The sequence below is a fragment of the Eleutherodactylus coqui genome, chromosome 1, assembly GCF_035609145.1.
Source record: "Eleutherodactylus coqui strain aEleCoq1 chromosome 1, aEleCoq1.hap1, whole genome shotgun sequence".
Lineage (NCBI taxonomy): Eukaryota > Metazoa > Chordata > Amphibia > Anura > Eleutherodactylidae > Eleutherodactylus > Eleutherodactylus coqui.
This window is the reverse complement of record NC_089837.1, coordinates 452069848-452091705: the sequence shown is the minus strand read 5'-3', so window position 1 is coordinate 452091705 and position 21858 is coordinate 452069848. Positions and strand designations below refer to the sequence as shown.

The 21858-nt window shown below is 43.8% G+C and overlaps 1 protein-coding gene across 1 annotated transcript; it reads right to left on the bottom strand.

Moving 5' to 3' along the window:
- Nucleotides 1-4491: 4491 nt before the first annotated feature.
- Nucleotides 4492-21589, bottom strand: DHRS12 (dehydrogenase/reductase 12). Its single transcript, XM_066583687.1, has 10 exons — nucleotides 21473-21589; nucleotides 19202-19335; nucleotides 17367-17449; nucleotides 16183-16275; nucleotides 15968-16049; nucleotides 13713-13774; nucleotides 11682-11786; nucleotides 9424-9514; nucleotides 8134-8271; nucleotides 4492-5649 (listed from the first exon to the last, which is right to left on the bottom strand). The coding sequence occupies exons 1-10, from the start codon at nucleotides 21526-21528 to the stop codon at nucleotides 5522-5524; spliced, it is 972 nt and encodes a 323-aa protein (XP_066439784.1). The 5' UTR covers nucleotides 21529-21589; the 3' UTR covers nucleotides 4492-5521.
- Nucleotides 21590-21858: the final 269 nt, after the last annotated feature.

Sequence of the window (21858 nt, the reverse complement as noted above, 5' to 3'; positions counted from 1 at the left end):
CACATATTGGAAATGCAAAGATACACCCGAGTATATTACTGCATTATCTATAGCCCAGTATTGAAGATTTCCCATGGCCTTGGGCTGGATTCACACGGTCACACTGCGAGTTGTGCCCAAGAAACTTGGACGTAACTTTCATTGTGCAGCACCCAGACACCCGTCCATGGGATGTCCAATCTGCAGACTCTGCATGTTGTGTGTCCTATCCTCAGCCATGGAAACAGAAAAATGATTGCTGCATCCCTTATTCTGTTCATTTCCCATAGACCATCAGTCCGTGTGGAAAATTACTCATGTATAGCCTCATATGCTATAATAGGGCAGTGTGCTGTTTGTGGAATACACGGATGGCACACACCCTGAAAATACCGCCATGTGAATTGGCCCTTAAATGGAATGTGCCACCTCCTTTAAACACCATGAAATACATTATGGTGCTTACAGGACAGATCACACTGAGCCCGGGGGTAGAATAGTTATACTTACCAGGCTCATCATTCCCACACTGTCACCCCGGTAAGTCGGTGCTCCATCTGGCAGTTCGTGCTTGCACATTCCCATAGAGAACAATGGAGTGCGTGCACACAGACTGAAGGAAGAAGTACTACTGATAAATGGAGTATTGAGTTCCTGGGGTGATAGCGTGGGAATGGGGAGCCATGTCAGGAAAAAAAAATGCCACCCCCGTGGGACCAGTCCTATAAGCACCATAATATACTTTTATAGTGCTCCTAGCAGGTGACCCCCTTCCTTTTAATCTGCTGTTATGTATGTCAGTGTTATATAATGTTACCCCACGGTCCCTTTTAAAATCGATTCAAAGTGCAGCTTAGGATGCATTTTGTAGTCCGAGCCATAAGTGGATCCTAAAGGAAGGACAGATTTACATGAAGCTTCCCTAAAGACATGAGCACAGGTTCTTCCCCATCGGGTCACTGAGCTACATGTGAACACTATTAAATTTGGAAATCTATCCACCTCGAGGATGCAGAACTCTTCTCATCATAGAAAAAAAAAATCCATATCCAGTAATCTAGTCTATAATGTGTGTGATCTATTACTTTCAAGAAGGGCATCTAAGCCTCTTGTTAAAAGTTCAACATATGCCATGGTGGAGCATTCCATATTTTCATTATTTTCACAAAGTTTGCATGAAAAGATACAATATCCACAACAATATCCACAACCATTTCACTGAAGCGGTGGAGTATTTCCCTAATGCTCATTATGTCACCCAGCCATAGTGCTTGCAGAATAATCCGTCTAGTCTCCCACAGTAGTAAGAAGTGGTGGTGACACTACTAAACACTGGTGGGCGAGGGCTGTGTCGCCATCTATATGGTGCAGTCTGAAGGATGGCAGATTACACATGACTGATGGAGTTGGCTGCTGTCACCAGCCTCCCTGTAGTTATGGTGCTAGTGCAGTTTATCAAAGCCAGCTATTCCTATTTACTGAGTCAAGTTCACACAAATTCAACAGCCATAAGTGATCTCACGAAGACCTTTTCCCCACATGCCTATCCTTCCCAAGCTACATGGAGACATTTGCAGTCTGCTGGTTAAAGGGAATGTCTATCTTTTCATACAATGTTTTTTGAGGGCTGCTTCACTCGGAGTGTTTCAAAAGGAAAAAACTCCTAACCTATATTCCTCTGCTGTTCCAGTGATCCCATGCTGGTTTTTGTTGACATGCTGGCAGCTACGATTTGCCACAAATGCACATGACTGGCTGCAGCCAATCCCTGGCATCACCGCTGCGGGCAGTCATTGCTGCTGGCAGATCAGCATACAGCAGAGCATAGCTCAAACAGGTAGATTAGGCCACCTGCACACGAGCAGAAATTCACCGCAAACAAACCGCGGCATGTCCTATTTCTGTGCGGGGCTTGCAGAGCCCCGGCAAGTGCGCGCCGCTCTCTGCAGGCGGTCGGGTCCCGCGGCAAGAATCCTCGCCGCCGGATCAGACCCGCCCATCTGCAGGCAGCCTTAGGGAATTAAAACTTTTTTGCCAACACTTTTTTTCCCCCCTCTTCTTTTTTTTTTTTTTTTTTTGACAACCCCTTTAATTTCACAATAAAGTTTTTTAGGTTTCTTTTATGAAGATCCAAATCCTCTAATTCATTACATCTGAGTGAATAAAAGTAAAGTAGTTTTACACGAGGCGAATATCGCGTGAATAATCTCTGGAAGCAGCAATTTTTGGCGATCCCATGTCCACACAGACCCCTATCACTTGGACACCGGAGACCATATACGCAGGATAGGTCATCAGTATCTTAGGCCTTTGACTGTGTACATGGTATTTGGAGCTCTATGAGAGAAGTCCCGCTACAACTATTGTTAAGTAGAAATTCTCAGCAATTTATATTTCAGCACGGAAATGTTCCTAAAAGAAAGACATTCACTTTGTCATAATCTAGCGGAAGAAAATGTAAATCTATACTACTGCAAGAGACACATTGATTTCTATTGGAGAGTGACTGTGCACAAAATGCTAATTGATTGTAATGATTGTGTCTGTTTATGATACATCATCTGTTTGAACTTGCAATGTAGCACGGATCTTGGGGGGATGGACGTGTGAATTACAGTGTCATCTTGTACCATTTTGCAGATCCTAACCTTTGTAGTAGATGACTAATATTAAGTGCCTGCAGCCGCTCCGTTTCTAGGTAAGAGTTCCTCTCTACAGAATGGTTTTTAAGAGGGAATTGTAATTAAACTTTTTGTTGTGCGGTATCCGGAGTATTGTTACAGACGAGCATCTTGTGAAAGGTTTCATCGTCTTTCTTTATTGAATTGCTGCTGTTCCGTTTTGTTTACAAGGTGATTTACAAATGACAAGGGACCACATTAAATTGTTACTTTCTGTAACTTCTAATTTAATCTTGTTGCGCTGTTAACGCGATTCAATTAATTTGTATTTTCTAATTTCTGTACATGTTGATTAAGACATTTGTTATTGAATCCTTTAGTGTAAATAAAAAGTATTTGCAAACCTTCGTTAAGGATTGTGGCTTTTCATTTCACTTTTCCCCATTTCTTCATTTGCAGTTGGTGATAATTTAACTTGCAGCTCATGTGCATGGCCACATATGAAGTGCAAAGGAGGGGTAGATTCGGAGCGGTCAGTCCCTGTCAAGCAAACTATAGCCACGTATATCTTGAAGAAATCGTTGCAAATGCTTCGTTTTCCCCATTTATAAAACAGTGCATACTGGTACTGCAAAATGTGATCTGGACATAGGTGCATCAATGACCCTTGGTTATGAAAGAGTTAAACTAAACTGCCCTTGTGATATATAGACTCTACAGTGCCAATTGTTAGGTGTCGTGTTAACCCCTTTCATTCCCAAGTCGGACCTTGAGGTTTTCCTGCATGTTTTTTTTTTTGTTTGTTTTTTTTTTTTTGGGGGGGGGGGGGGGGGGGTGTTAAAAATCGCTAATAAAAATCATCCCAGGAATCCACAAGGTGCTTTCCCACCCAAAATAAATAAAAACTGAGGAGTGTGTGGGTGGCAGGGATTAGATTGGAAAGGGTTAATGCACATCAATTAGCAGTTTATATTTTATGGGGGGGGGGTAGCTATTGTAGTGACTTCTTTAAATAGTCTCTGGCATTTCTCTATTGTCGGCAGTGATTTACAAGATGTATACCACATATCACACAGTGTTACCACTGGGATGCATCTTCTGCCCGCCTGGTCTAGACAGCATTAAATAAATCTGCCCCATTGATGTATAAGTTTAGCACCAGCAGTACGCTCCACCTCGCTGCTGCGGTTTTTCCACATAAACCATGTCTCAAATGGAATTAAAGAAAAAAAAATGCACCATGTGACCATTTTCCCATACTGTCTGCTCAGTATAGGGATGCCCTTAACTTCTCTAAAGCCAACTTCACACGGGCAAGAAAGTCACGTGAGATGTGTGTTGCGAGACGCACAGATCTTGGACATTTATGAACCCTCTTCTTGGTTTTCCTGCATGGCACGGAGATGCGATGCAGGAAGCAAATCATGGCATATTCCATCTTCCAACGTGCTCTCGCTTTGCAGCGCCCATTGTATGGGGCCCACAGCAGCATCACAGCACATGCTAGGTGCACGCGACGCAAGGTCCCCCATTGAAAATAATGAGAGAAACTCCGCTACATCCCAGAAGTGATGTCTGGCTGTTTTGACATAAAAACGCCTTGCACCCATGGGGAATTCACATGGTGATGAGCGAGAGATCGGGGCTTGAATCACTGCCTCATGTCGCACTTGCCCATGTGAAGTTAGCCTCAACCAATATAAGCAAAAATGTACACATAATAAACGCTGGTATTAAAGGGGTTGTCTGAGGGGTTGTTTTTCTATTGATGACCTGTCCTTAGGCAGGCGTCCATCAATCTTCATCCCTGCCCTTCAGTTGATTTCTGGTTCCTCTATTAGCACAGACCGCGCAGAGGGCACACTACTAGATAAACACTGAGGCCACGCACTTGTACAGATAAGAAAAAAATAATTTATTAGACCAATCAACTATACGCCTGTGTCAGAGCCTGCGGCGCAGATCCGGTAAGAATGCCAGACTGGTGCAGGAAACAAAAAGGACCTCATTATAATCAATGGGGTCCGTTTGGCACGGGTTCTGTTATAAGACGGATCTGTTCATCTTGGGAATTCAGTTTTCCTGCTGCCATAACAGAGCAGGAAAACAGGCTCAATTCACATTTGTGCTAGGGATTCTAACAGGTAATCGTTGTCTAAATGAGCCTTTATCGCTCAAGCCTTTTTTTGAGCGATAATCGTGTGTAAATGTGCCCATCTTTTCTGCTGAACTATGAATTTCAGTTCGGCATGAAATCCATCGTTCGGCAGAAGAGCTGATAAGAAGGACCACACGCTGTGTTCTGCCCAAGGAGCACTGATAACGTTGTCAGCCCCGTGCCAGAAGAAAGGGAATTTATTCAGAGAACAGCAGGTGGTCTGTTCTCTGAATACAGCTCCCTGCGGCTCACACGCTACTAATTGGTACTTCTAGGCATTAGTACCAAGTAGTAATTTATGCAAAATAAATCGCTCATCTTTGTGTGTAAATGCACCTTTAGAAGTTAATTTCTATCAAATCAGTTCAATTTGTTCCTTTCCACTGAAATGCAGCGATACAAGTAGACTTAAAAGCCATTGCTTGCAGATTAGTGCCATTACTTGCAGATTAGTGCCATTACTTGCACATATGAAGCGGTTCGGTTGGCAGCTTCTCTGTTCTAGCTGAGCTAGTTGTCTGCAGATTAACAAGCATATATTGGCTATCCTGGCAGGCCATAGCTAAACCGAGGTAGTTAATAGAGGTAGAGCCCGTCAACCAGGGCATGTGACCGTGTATAAAGTCCGTGCAGGTTTAGAGGGTGCAGTAGTGTTACTGAATATCTTACTTCATAATGTTACACATGGCTTCTGTTAGATTCTAGGATATAGCATTAAAGGGATTTCTGGGACTTATACATTCAATTGAGACCTGCAGAGGGGCTACAAGTTACAGGAAGCAGTGGCAAATTTTCCAGACATGTCCTGCAAGGTTTGAAGTAGTGTCTCTTCATCTCCAGCGGAGGAGTGTGTACTTGCCAAAGGAAGATGTGTAGAAACAGGCTTCCGATCTACAGGAAAAAGTTATTAAGATTGTTACAAGCGTTACAATTTTACAGCAACAATAGTGTAGATATGGGGTAAGTTACATACACGCATCAGGCACATCACAGGGGTACGGACCCCACAGGGAGAACCACTGTTACAATGTACATACAGTGAAATCTCTCCAAAAGACCAGCCATTCCGCATGACCAGAATTCCAGTTCCATCATATATTCTTCATACTGTCGTTCTAGAAGACCAAGTTTCAACATGATGTTGGATGATCTAAAGAGCTCACTCTGTACACTTTTTTCCCCTCTTTACTAGGGTAGTCAATGGCAACTGTATAGGCATCCTTTTATATCTACAAGTACACCATGTGAATTGAGCCTTAGTTTGTCCGACTGACAGGATCACTGTGTGGAGGGGTGCAAAAACGTCCTATTTATCATTCCATTTCTACAATCTTAGTCTGGAGGTCTAACCTATCTTGCCCCTTTTGTGCTGCACCACATTGTAAATTCTTAAGGCCCATTTACACGTTACTATTATCGCTCAAAATTCATTCAAACAACTGAAAATGAGCGATAATTGTTACATGTAAACGCAGGCATCATGCACTTTTTGCTTGAGCAAGGATTTTAAGGTGAACCTAAAATCCATTGTTCATCTACTGAGAAGTAATACCCCATTTAGACCCAATGATTATCGCTCAAAAGCAGTCTTTTGAGCGATATTCGTGTCTAAACGTGCGGCAAGCATGCACGATTCGTTCATCGTTAACTTTCAGCTAACTGAAAGTTAACAATGAGCCTTATCAGGACTGCGTGTTTCAGCTGGTACCCTGCTCTGAGAACACAGCAGGAGTATGCAGAAGACAGCGCCCCAGCTGAGTGCTCAGAGAACACAGCAGTTCTCGGAGTGCGTAAATGCACACAAAGATTATCGCTCAAGATTGCTTTTGAGCAAATCTTGAGTGATAATAGTGGTGTCTAAATTGGCCTTAAAGCAAACACATTTACCTCGCAGTAGACTGCATCTTCACAGGAGCCGGATGTTAACATTGTAATCCTCCGGGAGCTGCAAGCAGAACAATACAGCTGTGTGCACTGCTGGGTGTGTGTTATCACAAGCTGGGCTCTGCGCACAGCTCCTGGAGGCCCTTTTACATGCAAATGAAGATGATAAAGTGTTAATGGCAATCAACACTTTATGCAAATAGATCACAATTAGAAATGAGCGAGTATACTCGCTAAGGGCAATTGCTTGATCGAGCATTGCCCTTAGCGAGTACCTGCCCCTCGGGAGCAAAGATTCGACTGCGGGCGGGAAGCTGCGGGGAGGAACGGAGGGGAGATCTCTCTCTCTCCCCCTCTCCCCCCCCCCCCCCTTCCCCAGCTACCCCCTGCTGACTGCCGCAACTCACCTGTCACCGGCGCGGGCAGCCAAACCTTTTCTCCTGAACGGGGAGATACTGGCTAAGGACAATGCTCGATCGAGTAATTGTCCTTAGCGAGTATGCTCGCTCATCTCAAATCACAATTTTTCAGTCGTTTGAAAAATTATTTTTGCATGTAAATGGGCCTTTAGGCCTCATGTCCACGGGCAGGTTGGATTCCCACAATGAATGGCTGTGATTGGTTCATCAAGCGCTGGCTCTGATGGGTTCTCGAGCGCGGCGGCTCAGCCAATCACAGCCAGTGCTTCCTGGCGATGGGGAATTTGAACACCTGACCAGGAAGTGCTGATAGAAAATTACAAGCATGTGTCTGGGACCTGCAGCGAAGACGCGGCGGAATGAACAGTGGCTGTTAGCTGATGCATTAAAAAAAAAAAAAAAAACATATGCAGCTAGTGCTTATTTGGGGGTGTAGCAACGCAATATTGCACATAACACAGATGCGATATCGCTGCGCCGCTCGTGTAAAAGAGGCCTTAATTCAAGATTAGAGGAGTTATAAAACATCAAGTTAGTAGCTACACAGGACTATTCACATTGCATATGAGCCGTAAAAGTAGGTTCACCTGGGTTTGAATCTGACCGAGGGTTACAACTGCATGGAAATTGTATGTTTGCACCCAGGTTTATATAGGTATCCTCTGGGGACTCCAGTTTCCTCCCACACTATGGGGACTAAATCCAATTCCCACCAGCATGCAGAAAAAGCAAAATGCTACATGGGGAGGTTGCATGGTGTTATAATGACAAGTCACTTACACACCTACTATTCATTGGGGGAGCAGTAGGCTGCTTAGTATTATACTTGCACATATGACTACTTTAGGGTGCCAGTCACATGGTTACGTGTGATGCACCATGCAGGCTTATTGCCCATTGATCATGCCTATAGTATTAGATCAGGTATTGCATATTCTGCAACAACAATTGCTACAAAAAACAATGTTCTTTTCTGTTGGACATAAATACAGAGGGATTGGAGCTTTTCATTTTGTCCTGTACCCACCATACAACAACCATTGCTCGCCTCAAAAATATTAACCCCATATACCTTGGAAGAAGAGGCCACTTGCATGCTTTGTTGCAGCAGGAGACACAGCCAGCCACACCACAGTGTCCGCTCCTTGTTCTTCTGTGCGTAATCTGTTCTTCATTTTCTGATAGAAGTCCGGCATGGACGATCTCACCGCTTAAAATAAGAAGACATCAATATGCAGGCCACAGATTACACAGCATCAATACATTTGGACAAACATTTGTATTGGAGTTTAATATGACTTTTAACGCATTATGGGAACTTTTTGCGCCAGTTTATTTACTTTTTTTAATTACTTTGCAATGGCTTTTGTTGTGTTGAGATAAGAACTTGTTACAGAAAGTTATCACAATCAAGTTAAGGCCCATTTACACGCAAAGACACGCTTTCAAACGATTGAAAGATTGGCAGTTTTAGTGATCATTTTGAATAAAGTGCTAATGAAAACTAATGCCCATTAGCACTTTATAATCTTAATTTGCATGTAAATGAGCCTCCGGGAGCTCATTGCAGAACTCAGCATGTGGTCTGAGCACTGCACACAGCTCCTTTTGTTCTCGCATGGGCTGTCAGCTTAATACAATGTAATCTCCAACTCCCGTGCAGAACACAGCATGCGGTCCCTTTTATCTTCTCTCCATCTGAACAATGGATTTTAAAGTTCATCTTAAAATCATCGTTCAGCTGAAAAGTAAACGATGGTAGCATTTACACGCAACAATTATCACTCATATGCAATTGTTTGAATGAATTTTGAGCGATAATCGTTGTGTAAATAGGGCTTTAAACTCTGCTTATGGCAACACATCCGTAATACGGATTAGTATTATGGATGTGTTTCAGATGACATAACCGTAAGTCACCACTATTTTCATCAGCATTTGGCTCCATATTTTTTTTTCTTCAAAAAGGTCAAATACTGATCAGTATTTGGTCAGTAGAAAAAAAATATAGTAATATGGAGGCAAAAATGCAAAATATAGCGTTTTCTAAAAATGGCCGTAAAAATATGGCCATATGAACGCATATATAGATTTACATTAGCTCCATATTTGGTCCCCGTTTTGCGGACTTCGATATGGAGTTAAAGTGGGCCTGTCCGAAAGTAGCTTAAAACAGTACGATATAAATGGTATTTTATGTAACTGGAATACCCCTTCAAGGCAATGGAAGCCTGACAGAATGGATCCAAATGAAAGGTGCCTTAATGATGCTTTATATCACATTGAGCACTGAATTTTACAGAAACACTGGATTTCCCTTTTTCTACAAATAATCCTATCTAAAGAATTACAGGAAAAGTACCTGGTGTGTCTGCCCAGCCTGGATGCATGACAGAAAAATGGATTTTTGGGTGTGCCTTTGCCCAGTGCTCCGTCAGGATTACTTGCTGTCTCTAAAGAAAATATAAATGCATCCATATAACATATGTTACAGCTAGGGCCAATGTGACTCCTGTTGATCACTACTGGCAGTGCCAATTGGAAGGCGTTGTGCTACGTTGTCTCTGCCCAGCTTTTGCCATATGGATATCGGCCCATTTTATTAATAGCGACCAGGTAAAATAGTAAAAAAAAAACAAACAAAAAAAACACACCACCAAGTTGGGAACAAAAATGGCCGATTCTACATCTGCGTTGGGACCTCCAGTCGGAGGTTCTGTCACAGATCCAGCTGAAAATAATCCCTCCAAATGCCGGGTAGCTGTGCAGAAAGCAGGCATACTCTATTATAGTCAATGGGGTCAGTCCAGAGACAAAATCATCTGGCCGTAGCGAAAACCCTTTCCTCACCCCCAAACGGAGCAGGAAAGCTGAATCCCTGCTGCAGATGTGAATCCACCCCAATATGTGTTTTTTTCCCTTCTTACAAGCTTAAAAAATAAAAGTTAAAACAAAAAAAAACTGAGGGAATCTGTAACGGCTCGAGCTCTTCTTACACGCCGCATTGTGCGCCGGTATGACATCATATAACAGATATATTCTTTTGTGCAAATCATGACAAAAAAAGCTGATAAAAGTCACACGTGCACACTATACCCTTAATAAATCATAGAACTGAGTCATAAGGGTACATGCACAACTTGTCTGCCGCTACTTTCATGTAAATATAACCTAAGAGCTTCTGATGAGCGCCAACCCGTGCTGTAGCTGATTTACTAACTAGATGAGCTCTACAGGATCTGCAGTTGCTTAGTTACACTCGTATGCAATATCTGAACTTAATGGGGTTGTTGGTCCCTTCAATAGCGCTCACTGCAGTAAAATACTGAGCAGTACTTACCTCGCCTCTACCGCCCTGCCATGGTCCCAGTGTGTCTGTTGTGACCGCTGATGTCATCGGAAGTCAGGTGACCGCTGATGTACCACTGCACGTTCTCCTGGCATCGGTGCTCACATCCCCTCATTGGCTGCTGCAATCACCAGACTTCACAACAGACACCAAAATCACAATGGGGCAGCAGCGCTGGATCGTGGTGGTGGAGGAGGGGTAAGTACTGTGCAGTTTGGTATTTTACCACAGTGAGCGCTACTAAAAAGGATGTTCTCCAGTAACTGAACAAGCCCTTTAAATAAACTGTAGTTTCACCAAATCTTGATGTCGACATCACGTAGACCATCTCTGGGAAGATTTTTTTTTTTTGGCCAAGAATATATTTCGTCATGTACCCTGATATTGCCATGCTTGTAAGACAACCTATTTCTATACATATCGTACCACCTTCTTATATCCATCTTTAAAAGATGATGGGGGGGGGGGGGGGGGGAGAAAGAGCCGATAACCCTTTGTCAGATGCAGAACAATCCGTGTCGTCTGTTTCTTCTACAGGCAGTGGTCGTATACGACTCATTTTAACTCTACCTGATCTTATGACTTTTTCAAGACCACCATTAAATGTTAACCTGTTCTTGTTCATTGGTGCAAACTTTAGGCTGGTTTAGATATGTTGAATACTTGTAGTCCAACAATCATAATGTTACCCAGAACACAAATGCAACTCAATCTCCGAAATGGATTTCATTCCCGGTTGGCATGTGCTGCATCACAAGTATTGACCCTTTCACATCATGCTATTATTTCTGGTGTTGGACTCTGACCTAGGAAAATACTAGAAGTGGTGGATCTGGAAATGCCAGACCCAGTCACCTTGGAACACCACTTCCCGCGTGCTGCCCAATCCTTTCCTGAAGGAAATAGCGCAGCATGCCGTCCCGGTTTCATCTGGGTTTTTGTACTGATCTGCACTACAGCCTCTGAAATACATCTGAACATACACATCACCAGTTTTGGCACCAGCAGCGCTTTGGACCATTTAGGACATTATTATGGAACTAAGGATTGTTTAAGGCACACTGTGCAATAAGTAGCTTACTCCCATTACGCTTGTGTGAGGTTTCTAATAAAGGGCATCCAAAATACCGTCATTTTTTCCCCCACGTTTTTGTTGTAACTACATAGTGTAGGGACGTCAGGACAAATCATTCAGTGTGAAAATCAAATATTAATACAATCGTTTTCTACATATTGCCAATACTAGGACTTGTGAAGAATGGAGCGCAGACCTTGTTTTGTGCATACGCCATTGTTCCATCAAAAGTGCCGTTCTCGAACTGAAGATCTAAGACGTTCAGCTTCTGTACCAGCATGCCGCCTGATGAGACCGTTACCTGTAACAACCCAGCAACATCATTACACATAGGGCTCCCTAACTCAGTGCCAGGGCCAAACACATTGTACAAAACTCATCTGACGCTGGCTACTTCAGCGGTATCAGCCAGCGAGCTAATATGTATGGCGTTCTTCTCACTACCCCTGATGGCAGATGTTTGGTACCATCATGCCCAATCTGGAGATGAACTACCGTATTTCAAGAGACCTGGCAACCAATTATTCATCTCCTCCCAATGATATGGACATGCAATGTGTCTTTAGTGCATCTGTGTGTTATATGCGGTTTACCTTTCTATGCATTGATTATGATATATAATAGATATATGTTTTGGTAACCAGACTTCAGACAGACCTACATTATGGACAAACTCTTTGTGTTATTGAATAAAGTATTTTGCTTTTACATTCCGTGCTTTTTTGCCCCGTATGTGGATTCTATTTGGTACTATATGTGTATGTACACAGGCAAGTTATAACCAGATACTGGCCGGTTTGTGCTGGTGATATAGCCTGACAAATATGTGCAGTAAGTATACAGTGAAAAGCCAGTAGACATCACCTCATACTAGCAAAAATAAACAACTGATCTATTTAGTACCTCTACTTTAATTCCCTTTTGCGTTAAATGCTTGCTTTTTTTTTTTTCTCAAAGTATGGGTCTAAGGCCTAATTCAGATCAGAATTTTGATTTCCATTTTGAACGTTTTTTGTTTTTTAATGGAACGAATAGCAAAATGTAATTTAAATGGAAACCATAGTGCATCATTGAGGCTCCAGTGACAGCCCGCTCAGCCAATCACAGCGAGCGCTGGATGCACCAATCACAGCCATTCAATGGCGATTGGCTGAATTGGCCAAGTGACAGCCCGCTCAGCCAATCGGAGCAATCTCTTGCTGGGAGGCGGGGAACTTAATCCCTGTCTCTAGCAATGGAGACTTTTACGGCTTGACAAGTGCCCAGCAGCCGTCTCGAAGCTCCGAAAACACCGGTGGGACGCCGATGGCACCTGCAAGGTGAGTATTGATTCTTTTTTCTCTTTTAGGTAGTGTAGCTAGGGCATTTAGCACTGCCAAAAATGTGGTACCAAGCTGCACCTCATTTTCAGCAGCACGGAAACCGCTGCCCATTCATTTTAATGAGTGACGCAGGGCCAAAAACGGGCAAAGATACAACATTCAGTGCTGTCAAAGCGCAGCGCCACTGAAATGGATGGGAGCGCTATACAATGTTTAGCACTGTGCTGAAAAAGCAGCGCTAAACGCTGTACAAAAACCCCTGTGTGAGAGAGGCCTGAGAATAATGGAAGGATCTCTGAAAAAAAAATATACATGGTATTATACCTAATTTGGGGTCTTGCAGGATCTGAGGTGGCAGAATATCCCCTGCACTGGGGATAATGCAGTGCATCAGTTGGGAGCCCTGTTCTACTGATCGGTGGGACTCCCAATAATTATATATTTTTATCTATTCTGTGGATAGGTGATAAAATGTTTTTGTGGCAAAACTCCTTTAAAGGCTAGCGTCACACGGGCAAGTGGGATATCAAGCCGAGAAACTCTGCGCAATATTGCACTTGCCAATGTGCTTTTTTCACGCCGGTGCAAGAAGTTTTTTTATTCAAAAAAGCCTTGCATCGCTTCTGTGAAATTGCGATCCTCAGACGGGTGCTTCACATGCATCAGAGGATCGCAAGCGTTTCCCATTGATTTCAGTGGGAAACATCACATCGCATGTGCATGAAAACAATGCAAGAGGTGATCAAAAATAGAACATGCTGTGAAAAAAAACACGTGAATAAGTCCATTCGAAAGAGTATTTGTGAGAGTTTTGTGCAACACGCAACACACAAAACTCATGCAAAATCCTTGCCCATGTGAATAAGCACTAACACGGTAAAAACGGTCAATAACAGGGAACTTACTACTCTTGCATCATCTTCTTTTTCCAATGCAGGGAGCAGAGCAGTGGTCAGAATATACGTACCTGTAGGGGAGAAAAAAGAAAAAAAAACATAAAATAAATAGAAACTAATAGAAATTGGACAGAAAGCAACAGCAGCCTGTTCAGTCACATAGTTGCCAATAGACTACTATTCCTTTAGTTCAGGGGTGCACAACGTTTTCTGGTCCACAATGCCATATGAACCACTTCCAAGGGCCACAAGGGTATACCCATCTGAGACATTTATGCTATATCCTAGGTATAGGCCATAATAAAATTGAAGTAAGTTTTACTTCCAGGACTCCCACCTATTGTGGGAATGGGGGCCACCTTTCCCCCAATCAGCACTCCAGAGAGGAGACAATGCATGTCACTGTTGTAGACGATGGATGTTTAATAAGTCCAATAAACTACAATAGAGAGATACATGCAAATACGATGCTTCCAAGTCATATATTCATTGCTGGAACACCAAACGGGTCAAGAGACTTCATTCTTCTTATAAAGAGCCAGACAAAGCTACACAGGGCACCCTCAGTACTTGTCTGTTCCTGTCGCCCTGCTAGGTGCCACTCATCATCACCCTGACATGGAAGCTCCATGTGAGCATCCATGCATAGATAGTTCTGTGTCCAGATTATTGGGGGCCACACAGAATGGTATCGCAGGCAGCACGTGGCCCCCGGGCCGCATGTTGTGCACCCCTGCTTTAGTTGAACCTAAGGACTGTGCTTTTCCACCTATTCTACAGATAACTCCCCGAGTGATTGGCTGATTATCCTAGAACTGCCGGCTATCAGTCGTTATCACTGGGGCGGCTGTGTTTCATCATATATTCATCACTGCAGAGATCCCTCCACATACATAGTGAGGCAGAGAGAAACAAAACTAAGCACATGTGATCACCTCAAAACATTTGTTGAGGTGGACACATTAACAGCAGGGGGCGCTATTCTAACATTAGTCCTGGAATATCTGTGGGTATAAATATTTTTAAACAAGGGCAAATATAAAAAAAATGTCTAGAATTATTTTGGCTAGATTTAACTAGAAACAATTGGGGAGATTTAAGAAACGGTCTAAAACAAAAACTGTCTGTTGCTTCTAACAACCAATCACAGCACCGCTTTTATTCCTCCAAGTGCTCTTAAAAGATGAAAGTCGCTCTGTGATTGGTTGCTATGGGCAACAAAGAAAGTTTTTCTTCTAAAGCATTTTCATAAATCTGCTCCAATAGTTTGTGGCACAACCCCTTCAATTAATAGAAGAAACATATAGCTGATACATTCCCTAACCTAAAAGTACTAAAACCAGCTCTTAGTTTAGGGAAGAAGGGAAACATTCCTAGAGGTTTTTGGGACTGTTACCGAGATGTGTTTCACTATTAGTAAGGATGAACTGGAAAATGTAACTCCCGAGCACAAGTACTGTGTCTGTAGCTTCATTTTGTCTTTGCTTCTGAACCCAGAACTGAACTTTAGAGATGCCAGTAATGAAATGAAGATGCTAAAGGGGTGTTTCTAGAAATGACATGTATAATAAATATCTGATCAAATTATATACAGTCTGTGAGAGTGGGTATATACCACCTCCTCTACAACAGATTAAGGGCTTATTCACATGTGCAATATTCTCGTGTGAGTTTTGTGCGATGCGATTTGCGTGAATCAAATTAATGGATTTCATAATGAATTTATTCACAAGAATCGCTGCAAAAAAAAAAAAAAAAAAATTGCAGCACGTTTCATTTTTGGGCATTAAGTTGTCTTCAACGGGACCTTAAAAGCCATCCAACGGCACGCGCATATTGCGCAATCACGAGTGTAAGGTTTCCCATTGAAGTCAATGGGAAACATTTGCGATCCTAATACGTGTGTGCGGATCATAATGATGTCGTTTTGAATCAAAAACACTTTGCATCGCCATGAAAAATGCACATTGGAAAGCGCGATAGCAAACACTCACCCTGGTGAATAAGCCCTAATAGTGGGATGTCTGCTGTACTGAAGAAGACAGTGACAGACCCTACATAAGAGGAGATATACTAGGAGGCAGCAGCTTCTGCTTTTTCATGGCTGCTCGGAAACCTTTATGTTCTGTTTCCAACATGCATGCCTTTTTGATGCCAGTCTATAATACTCTAGTGAATGTATATGCAAAAATAATAAAACACTGAAAAAGTCACATAAAAAAAAAAAAAAAAGACATACAAGACTGAAAAAAATTATTATTTACCCAAGACATTAGTGGCAAAGTTCTTCTCTATTCCGTCTCCTGTTAATTCTCGATGGTTCACCATACACCCGGCATTGTTTATCTAGAAATACAAGAAGATACAACATTGGGGCTCCACTAATTTAAAGAGGCCATCGGCTTGTCGTACTATGCAGCTTTCTGGTTAAAGGTACAACAAAGAAATAAAAGTCTAGACAACACGTGGCAGAACTCACCAATACATGCAAACGGTGTTCAGTCTTAAACCTCTCAGCAAACTCCCAGACTTCTTTTGGGTTAGAGATGTCCAGCAGGTGCACCAATATATTCTGTAATATTGTGAGAAATTACTTTGTGTATATTGGGAAACAGAATATGTGAATGCAATATACTCTACTTAGCGTCCATGCTGCTGCTGCTCTGGTCCACTACTCCCAATATGACCGCTTCCCTATGCATAGTTTTGGTGGAAAGTCTCAGAAACCCCTCACCTCTCCAAGGCCCCCAGATGGAATAGCCGTAGCCAGAACCTCTGTGATGAGACCTATATAAGAAAACACAGACTGGATGGTCCATCCAAGGGTAGAGGAGGACAACAAAGGTCTTAGACTTTCTTCCAGTGCTATGCATGGGGAAGGCTGCCTGTCCACAGGCGATGATAGGGTTGCTATGGAAAGCGCAGCGCCGGCATCCACGAGTGGAGACTCATAGCGATTCTCTGCTCGCGGGATTTAAATCACGGCATGCTGCAATTGCCGCGATTCTCCAAGGTGAGTCTATCTATCAGAGAGGCTCATCTTGGAGATCTGTCAATGCTCCCCCTCCTTCCCCGTGGTGGAATATCGCTAGCGATATTCCGCCTCGCCCTTGGACAGGGGGCCAAAGTCGGAGACAGCAATGGCTATGTTAAGGGCAGTGGTAATCCCACCCTAGTATGGCATATGAACAGGGGTTGTTTTCTTTGGATAACCTTTTTAAAAACAGCGTTTCCCCAACTAGGGTTCATTTGAAATACAGCAGCCCAAATTTGCACTTGTAGGGCTTTCCCAGAGGGAGAAACTTTTTAAGGAGTTTCCTCATGGTAAAAAGTTTGAAAATGGCCACCACTATACATTTCTGCCAAACACTACAGTATCTACTTTACCCCAACATCACAGCAGCTGTGATACTGGGCAGCAGAAATGCAGTCCTAAGCTCTCGCTCATGCCCTGAAGGTTGTGGGTTCAAATCCTTCTTGGTTCAGGTAGCCGACTCAAGGTCAATTTAGCCTTCCATCCTTCTGAGGTTGGTAAAAGGAGTACCCAGCTTTGTGGGTGTAATAAATAAAAATTACCTGAAAGCGCTGCGGAGTAAATTGGCGCTATACAAATAAGAATTATTACTTTGTATATAGTCTTCACTACAAACATTACATCCTTACCTGACTCCCACTACTTGCAATAATTTCTTTTTGCGCTTCTTCTGCTCGCTCTTTATTTCTGCATACCAGATGAATGACGCCACCTAGGAATATTGAACCACACAATAAAAGGATGTTTGTTACATGAAAGAGCGGCACATTTCACAACACAATGAGAGGTCAATAATGCAACATCAGTTAAAGAAGCAGATTACAGAGGACTCACTCACATGGGCAGATGTGTCACACGTATATTTCCCTATGCAGATAGGGAAATGGAACAATGCCTATACAGCGCCACCTATTGGAAGGCAGCATTCCTGCAAGTCAATGCCAGACTTTTTAGTAAGCCTTGTAACAATGACTGGGAACTGTGAGCCAAAGCCAGAGTCTTCTCCATAAAAAAGATGATAACCATGCACAGGTCTGCAAGCTGCTCACTAGTCAAGCCAGAACCCTGCAGCACACTGATGAGGTGCAATCACCCCGAAATGGCTGTCTGTGCATCTCCCATTTGCATATTTCCCAGAGCAGCATGGATGGCTTTATAAGTCTCCTCACACCTTCTAGGCACTTTCCCTAAAATACACAGTACAGAAGAAATACACATGTACATGCGAATTTGCTGCATATGTTACATTTCCATGGCCAATATGGGTGCGTAATACACATCAATATAAAATAGGATGTGTTTTTTTTCACGTATTACGAACGTGAAACCCCCACACACACACACAGATCTGGGTGGCCCAATAGAAATCCATAGGCTTTTAGCACCGGGTATCACGTATGTAATATGCGGGCAAAATAAGCCTGTGTAAGTGAGCCTGGAGAATATTCAGAATCCCAGCAGTCTGCAAGAGGACGTACCTGCCAACTTCTTCTCTTATTGCAGCTAACAGATTCATTAAAATGTAAATCTCTGTCTGATGACAATTACCCTTTGATGACATTTCCACCTTTGCAGTCTTTTTTTCCTTAAGGGGAAAAAAAAATCCTTTCCATGTCTGCCAATCAGAATAATCCCCGACTCACCGGACATTCTGAGTAAGCAATGAATATAACATCTAATATTGTAAAGCTTAAGAAAGGCCTCCAGGCCCTTCTTAAACTCTTGAATCGAATTCGCCAACACAACTTCCTCAGGAAGAGTTCCACAGTCTCACTGCTCTTACAGTAAAGAATCCCCTTCTATATTGGTCTGATCTAGTTCTGCATTCATACTTCTTTCCATCTGTCTGCTTTTTCTTACCAACATGTATGTTAACAAATAGTAGGGGACAGATGAAAGAGAGCATGAATGCAGAATTAGTCTCTGCGCCTCCATATTCATCTCTTCTGTGCCTTGGGGGTCATGCAGGCAGGCAACTCATGGTCTTCTCTGCTCCAGATCTCTTGACCAGCTACTGAGGGTGGTGGGGGGTGTATAGTGTAATAGCCACTCTGATTAGACAGTGTTAGAGCTGTAATATACACACCCCTTTGCATCAGAGCACCAGTGTCCACCCCTTTGGCACATTCAGCCTCATTTTCATATTGAATAAGAAACATGTTACGCCAATATATGGACAAGGAGACGGGCTAGTGAAAAAAAATGGCTACCATCAGTGAATCAGTGCCTAGGGACTAAAAACAGAGCTGAAACTTTTTGAGGAAATGACATCATGACCTCACCTTTAATAGAGAGTCATAATGTAGATGCCTCTCTTGCTGTAAATGAAGCCAGGCATCCTTATTTTTAGAATTGGTGGGGTTTCAAGTTTATGGACCCGTCGATGGGGAATGTTCCTTCTGGTAACGCAGTGAAAATTTCCCAAGTTTCTCTTTGGCCCACATCTTACTGGCAGTAGACTTACCCTTTTTAGCAATTGCCTGAGCAACCGCTTTGCCGAGGCCACTATTGGCTCCTGTGATCATGTAAGACCTTCCAGTAACATCAGTTTGTAAATCTTCCGCAGCGAAGTGCTTGCTGGCAGCTTCATATCCACCTCTACGAAACACAAGATATTCCCGTTATTGTGACTTGCGCAGTTACATCCTTTCTTACATTTAAGTGCACAACTTGGTTTTATGTTCGAGAGAGAAACCCCCACCGATCTGATATTGATGAGGCAACCTCGAGGTGTCCATGCACATAAGAGCAAAGATAACGGAGCTCACTGTTGGGTGTCCCAACTTTTCCCCAATGATCAGGGAAAGCAGGATTGGGCATGTTGGATTTCAACATGCCCAATCCTTTGTTCTCAAAGGAAATAACCCATACCATAGGTGTCTGGCAGTGGCTCATTCCCCTGCCCCTACTGAGAACATGCAAATGGCCTAAAAAAAAAAAAGTTTAAGGGGCTTAAAATGAAGAGCTATTGAATACTCACATATCCTGGCGTCTCCCTGTCCAACGCTGCAGCCTTTGTGCCCACTACACAGAACCTAGAAGAAGCAGCGGGCATCAGGGTTGTCCACATGACCACTCAGCCACTCACAGGCTTCAGCAATGATTCTTCTATGGCTGTTGAAGACTAAGTGGCTGAGCGGTCATGTGCACAAGTACGGGATGTCACTGACAGTCGTCTTCCGGGTTCCATGGCATCTAACAGAGCCCCACTGGAGGGACAACGTGGTCCGTCGGGTTCCATCATTTTGTTTGTTAATGTTTTCCCTCAGATTTGACAGAATCTACAGAGGAGCCTAAAATCAGATGAACGGAAAAGATAGCACATCTTTTGGCCATGATCAGCTGGCAGCTCCTGTAGAAGCCGATGGGAGCTGCCGACAAGGGGAGGGAAAGGGACTTTAGCAGCACGAGCCGCCCACCTCCCTCCACTGTCCGGCAGCTCCCATAAACTTCTATGGGAGCTTCTACTGCCGCGATCAGTCAGCGAGGGGGAGGGAGAGAGTTTAGCATCGCTAAACTCTCTCTCATTGGCCGATGGAATTCCGGCCTGTGGCGTATATACGCCGCACCCAGCCGCCTGAGCGGGCAAGAAAAACGTGAGATTTAGACGCAACTTGGTCGCAGCTTTCCCTCATTCACATGATTTTCGGCCACAACGTTATAATCTGATTGGCTGCCGTGGACAACTACTCCATTGTATTTGCCCCAGTTAATACCCTTTCCCATTGCCAGATTATCGGGCCCAAACATTCATTCTCCAGATAGTCAGATAACGAATGCTCATTAGTCAGCTGATTTATGCTAACTGAAGATCAAACGATCTTCCTGATAGGTCATACGTTTCTTTGTGTCTACAGGAAAATATACAGCTGGCCTATGGGATGAACAATCATAGCAATTCTCATCCGCAGCGTATGTAAGGGCGGCTTTACATCTTCATTGGAACCTCGGAGGTTCCGCCGCAGGTCTAGCGCAAAATACCAGAAGAAAAAGCGCTGCGAGTGATGCTTTCTCTTCCGTCTAACAGCCGGGCAGCTGAATGGAAACTGAACGGACTCCATTCTAGTCAAAGCAGGAAAGCCGAACCCCGGGCGCAGGGGTGCGACAAGAGCTACATACCGATACGTGGCCAATGTCATGCTGCGTCAGTCGTGTCACGATGCAACCTGCGACTGAGGCCGCCGTCACACGGGCGAGAAAATCTGGCACAAATATGAACCCCATTCTTTTAAATAGGTTCATACACATGAGCGATTTTTCCGCTATAGCACCGCAATGCGATGCCGTGCGAGAAACAAATCGCGGAATGTTCGCTCACATTGCAGCCTCATTGTAAGCAATGGGAGGACTCCGCGATCCCCTGCCACGGCCGCGGCATGTTAGAAATAAAGGAACATGCATAGGGAAAGGATTTGTGCAGCGTGTAACGGAGCGCTGTGGAGTTCAGATACGAAGCTTCACCACAGACTTCGATGCCATGTGGAGAAGGAACACCATTTCACACCAAATGCACCACAAATCCGCTACAGTAATAGTGCTGCCATTTGTGGCTGTAGATTGTGCCTCCCATGAATCCACAACTGCACAAGAGGCGGCTGCACCGTATGAGGTTTACCACAACTCCTCACAGCCATGCCAACTACACTGAGGCACTGGTGCCAGGATGAAGTGCCTTCAAGCCTAAGTAACCCCAAAGGATTCTGGGAACGGCTTGCCACAGACGTAGAGCACTTACTTTGTGTATTCCCGCATCCCCTTCACAAACCACACCGTGTTTCTATAGAGAGACATGTCTGCGGCTTCTCCTTACACAACCTCTATAACAGCAGACACGCCTGTCAGGGCGGCTGAGGAGGCAGCTGGGATTTGTGACCAGAGAGCCCGCCCATCTTGTGTAACAAGGCCTCATCCCCCTGTTACATATCCTCTCTCCCTCCCTCATGTTCTGCTTCTGGCCCCTGATACACAGCAGGATGTGCTGGGGGTTGTAGTTCACCCTCTAGTTACACAGCAGGATGTGCTGGGGGTTGTGGTTCACCCTCTAGTTAAACAGGGGGATGTGCTGGGGGTTGTAGTTCAGCCTCTAGTTACACAGCAGGATTGGGGGGGGGGTGTTGTAGT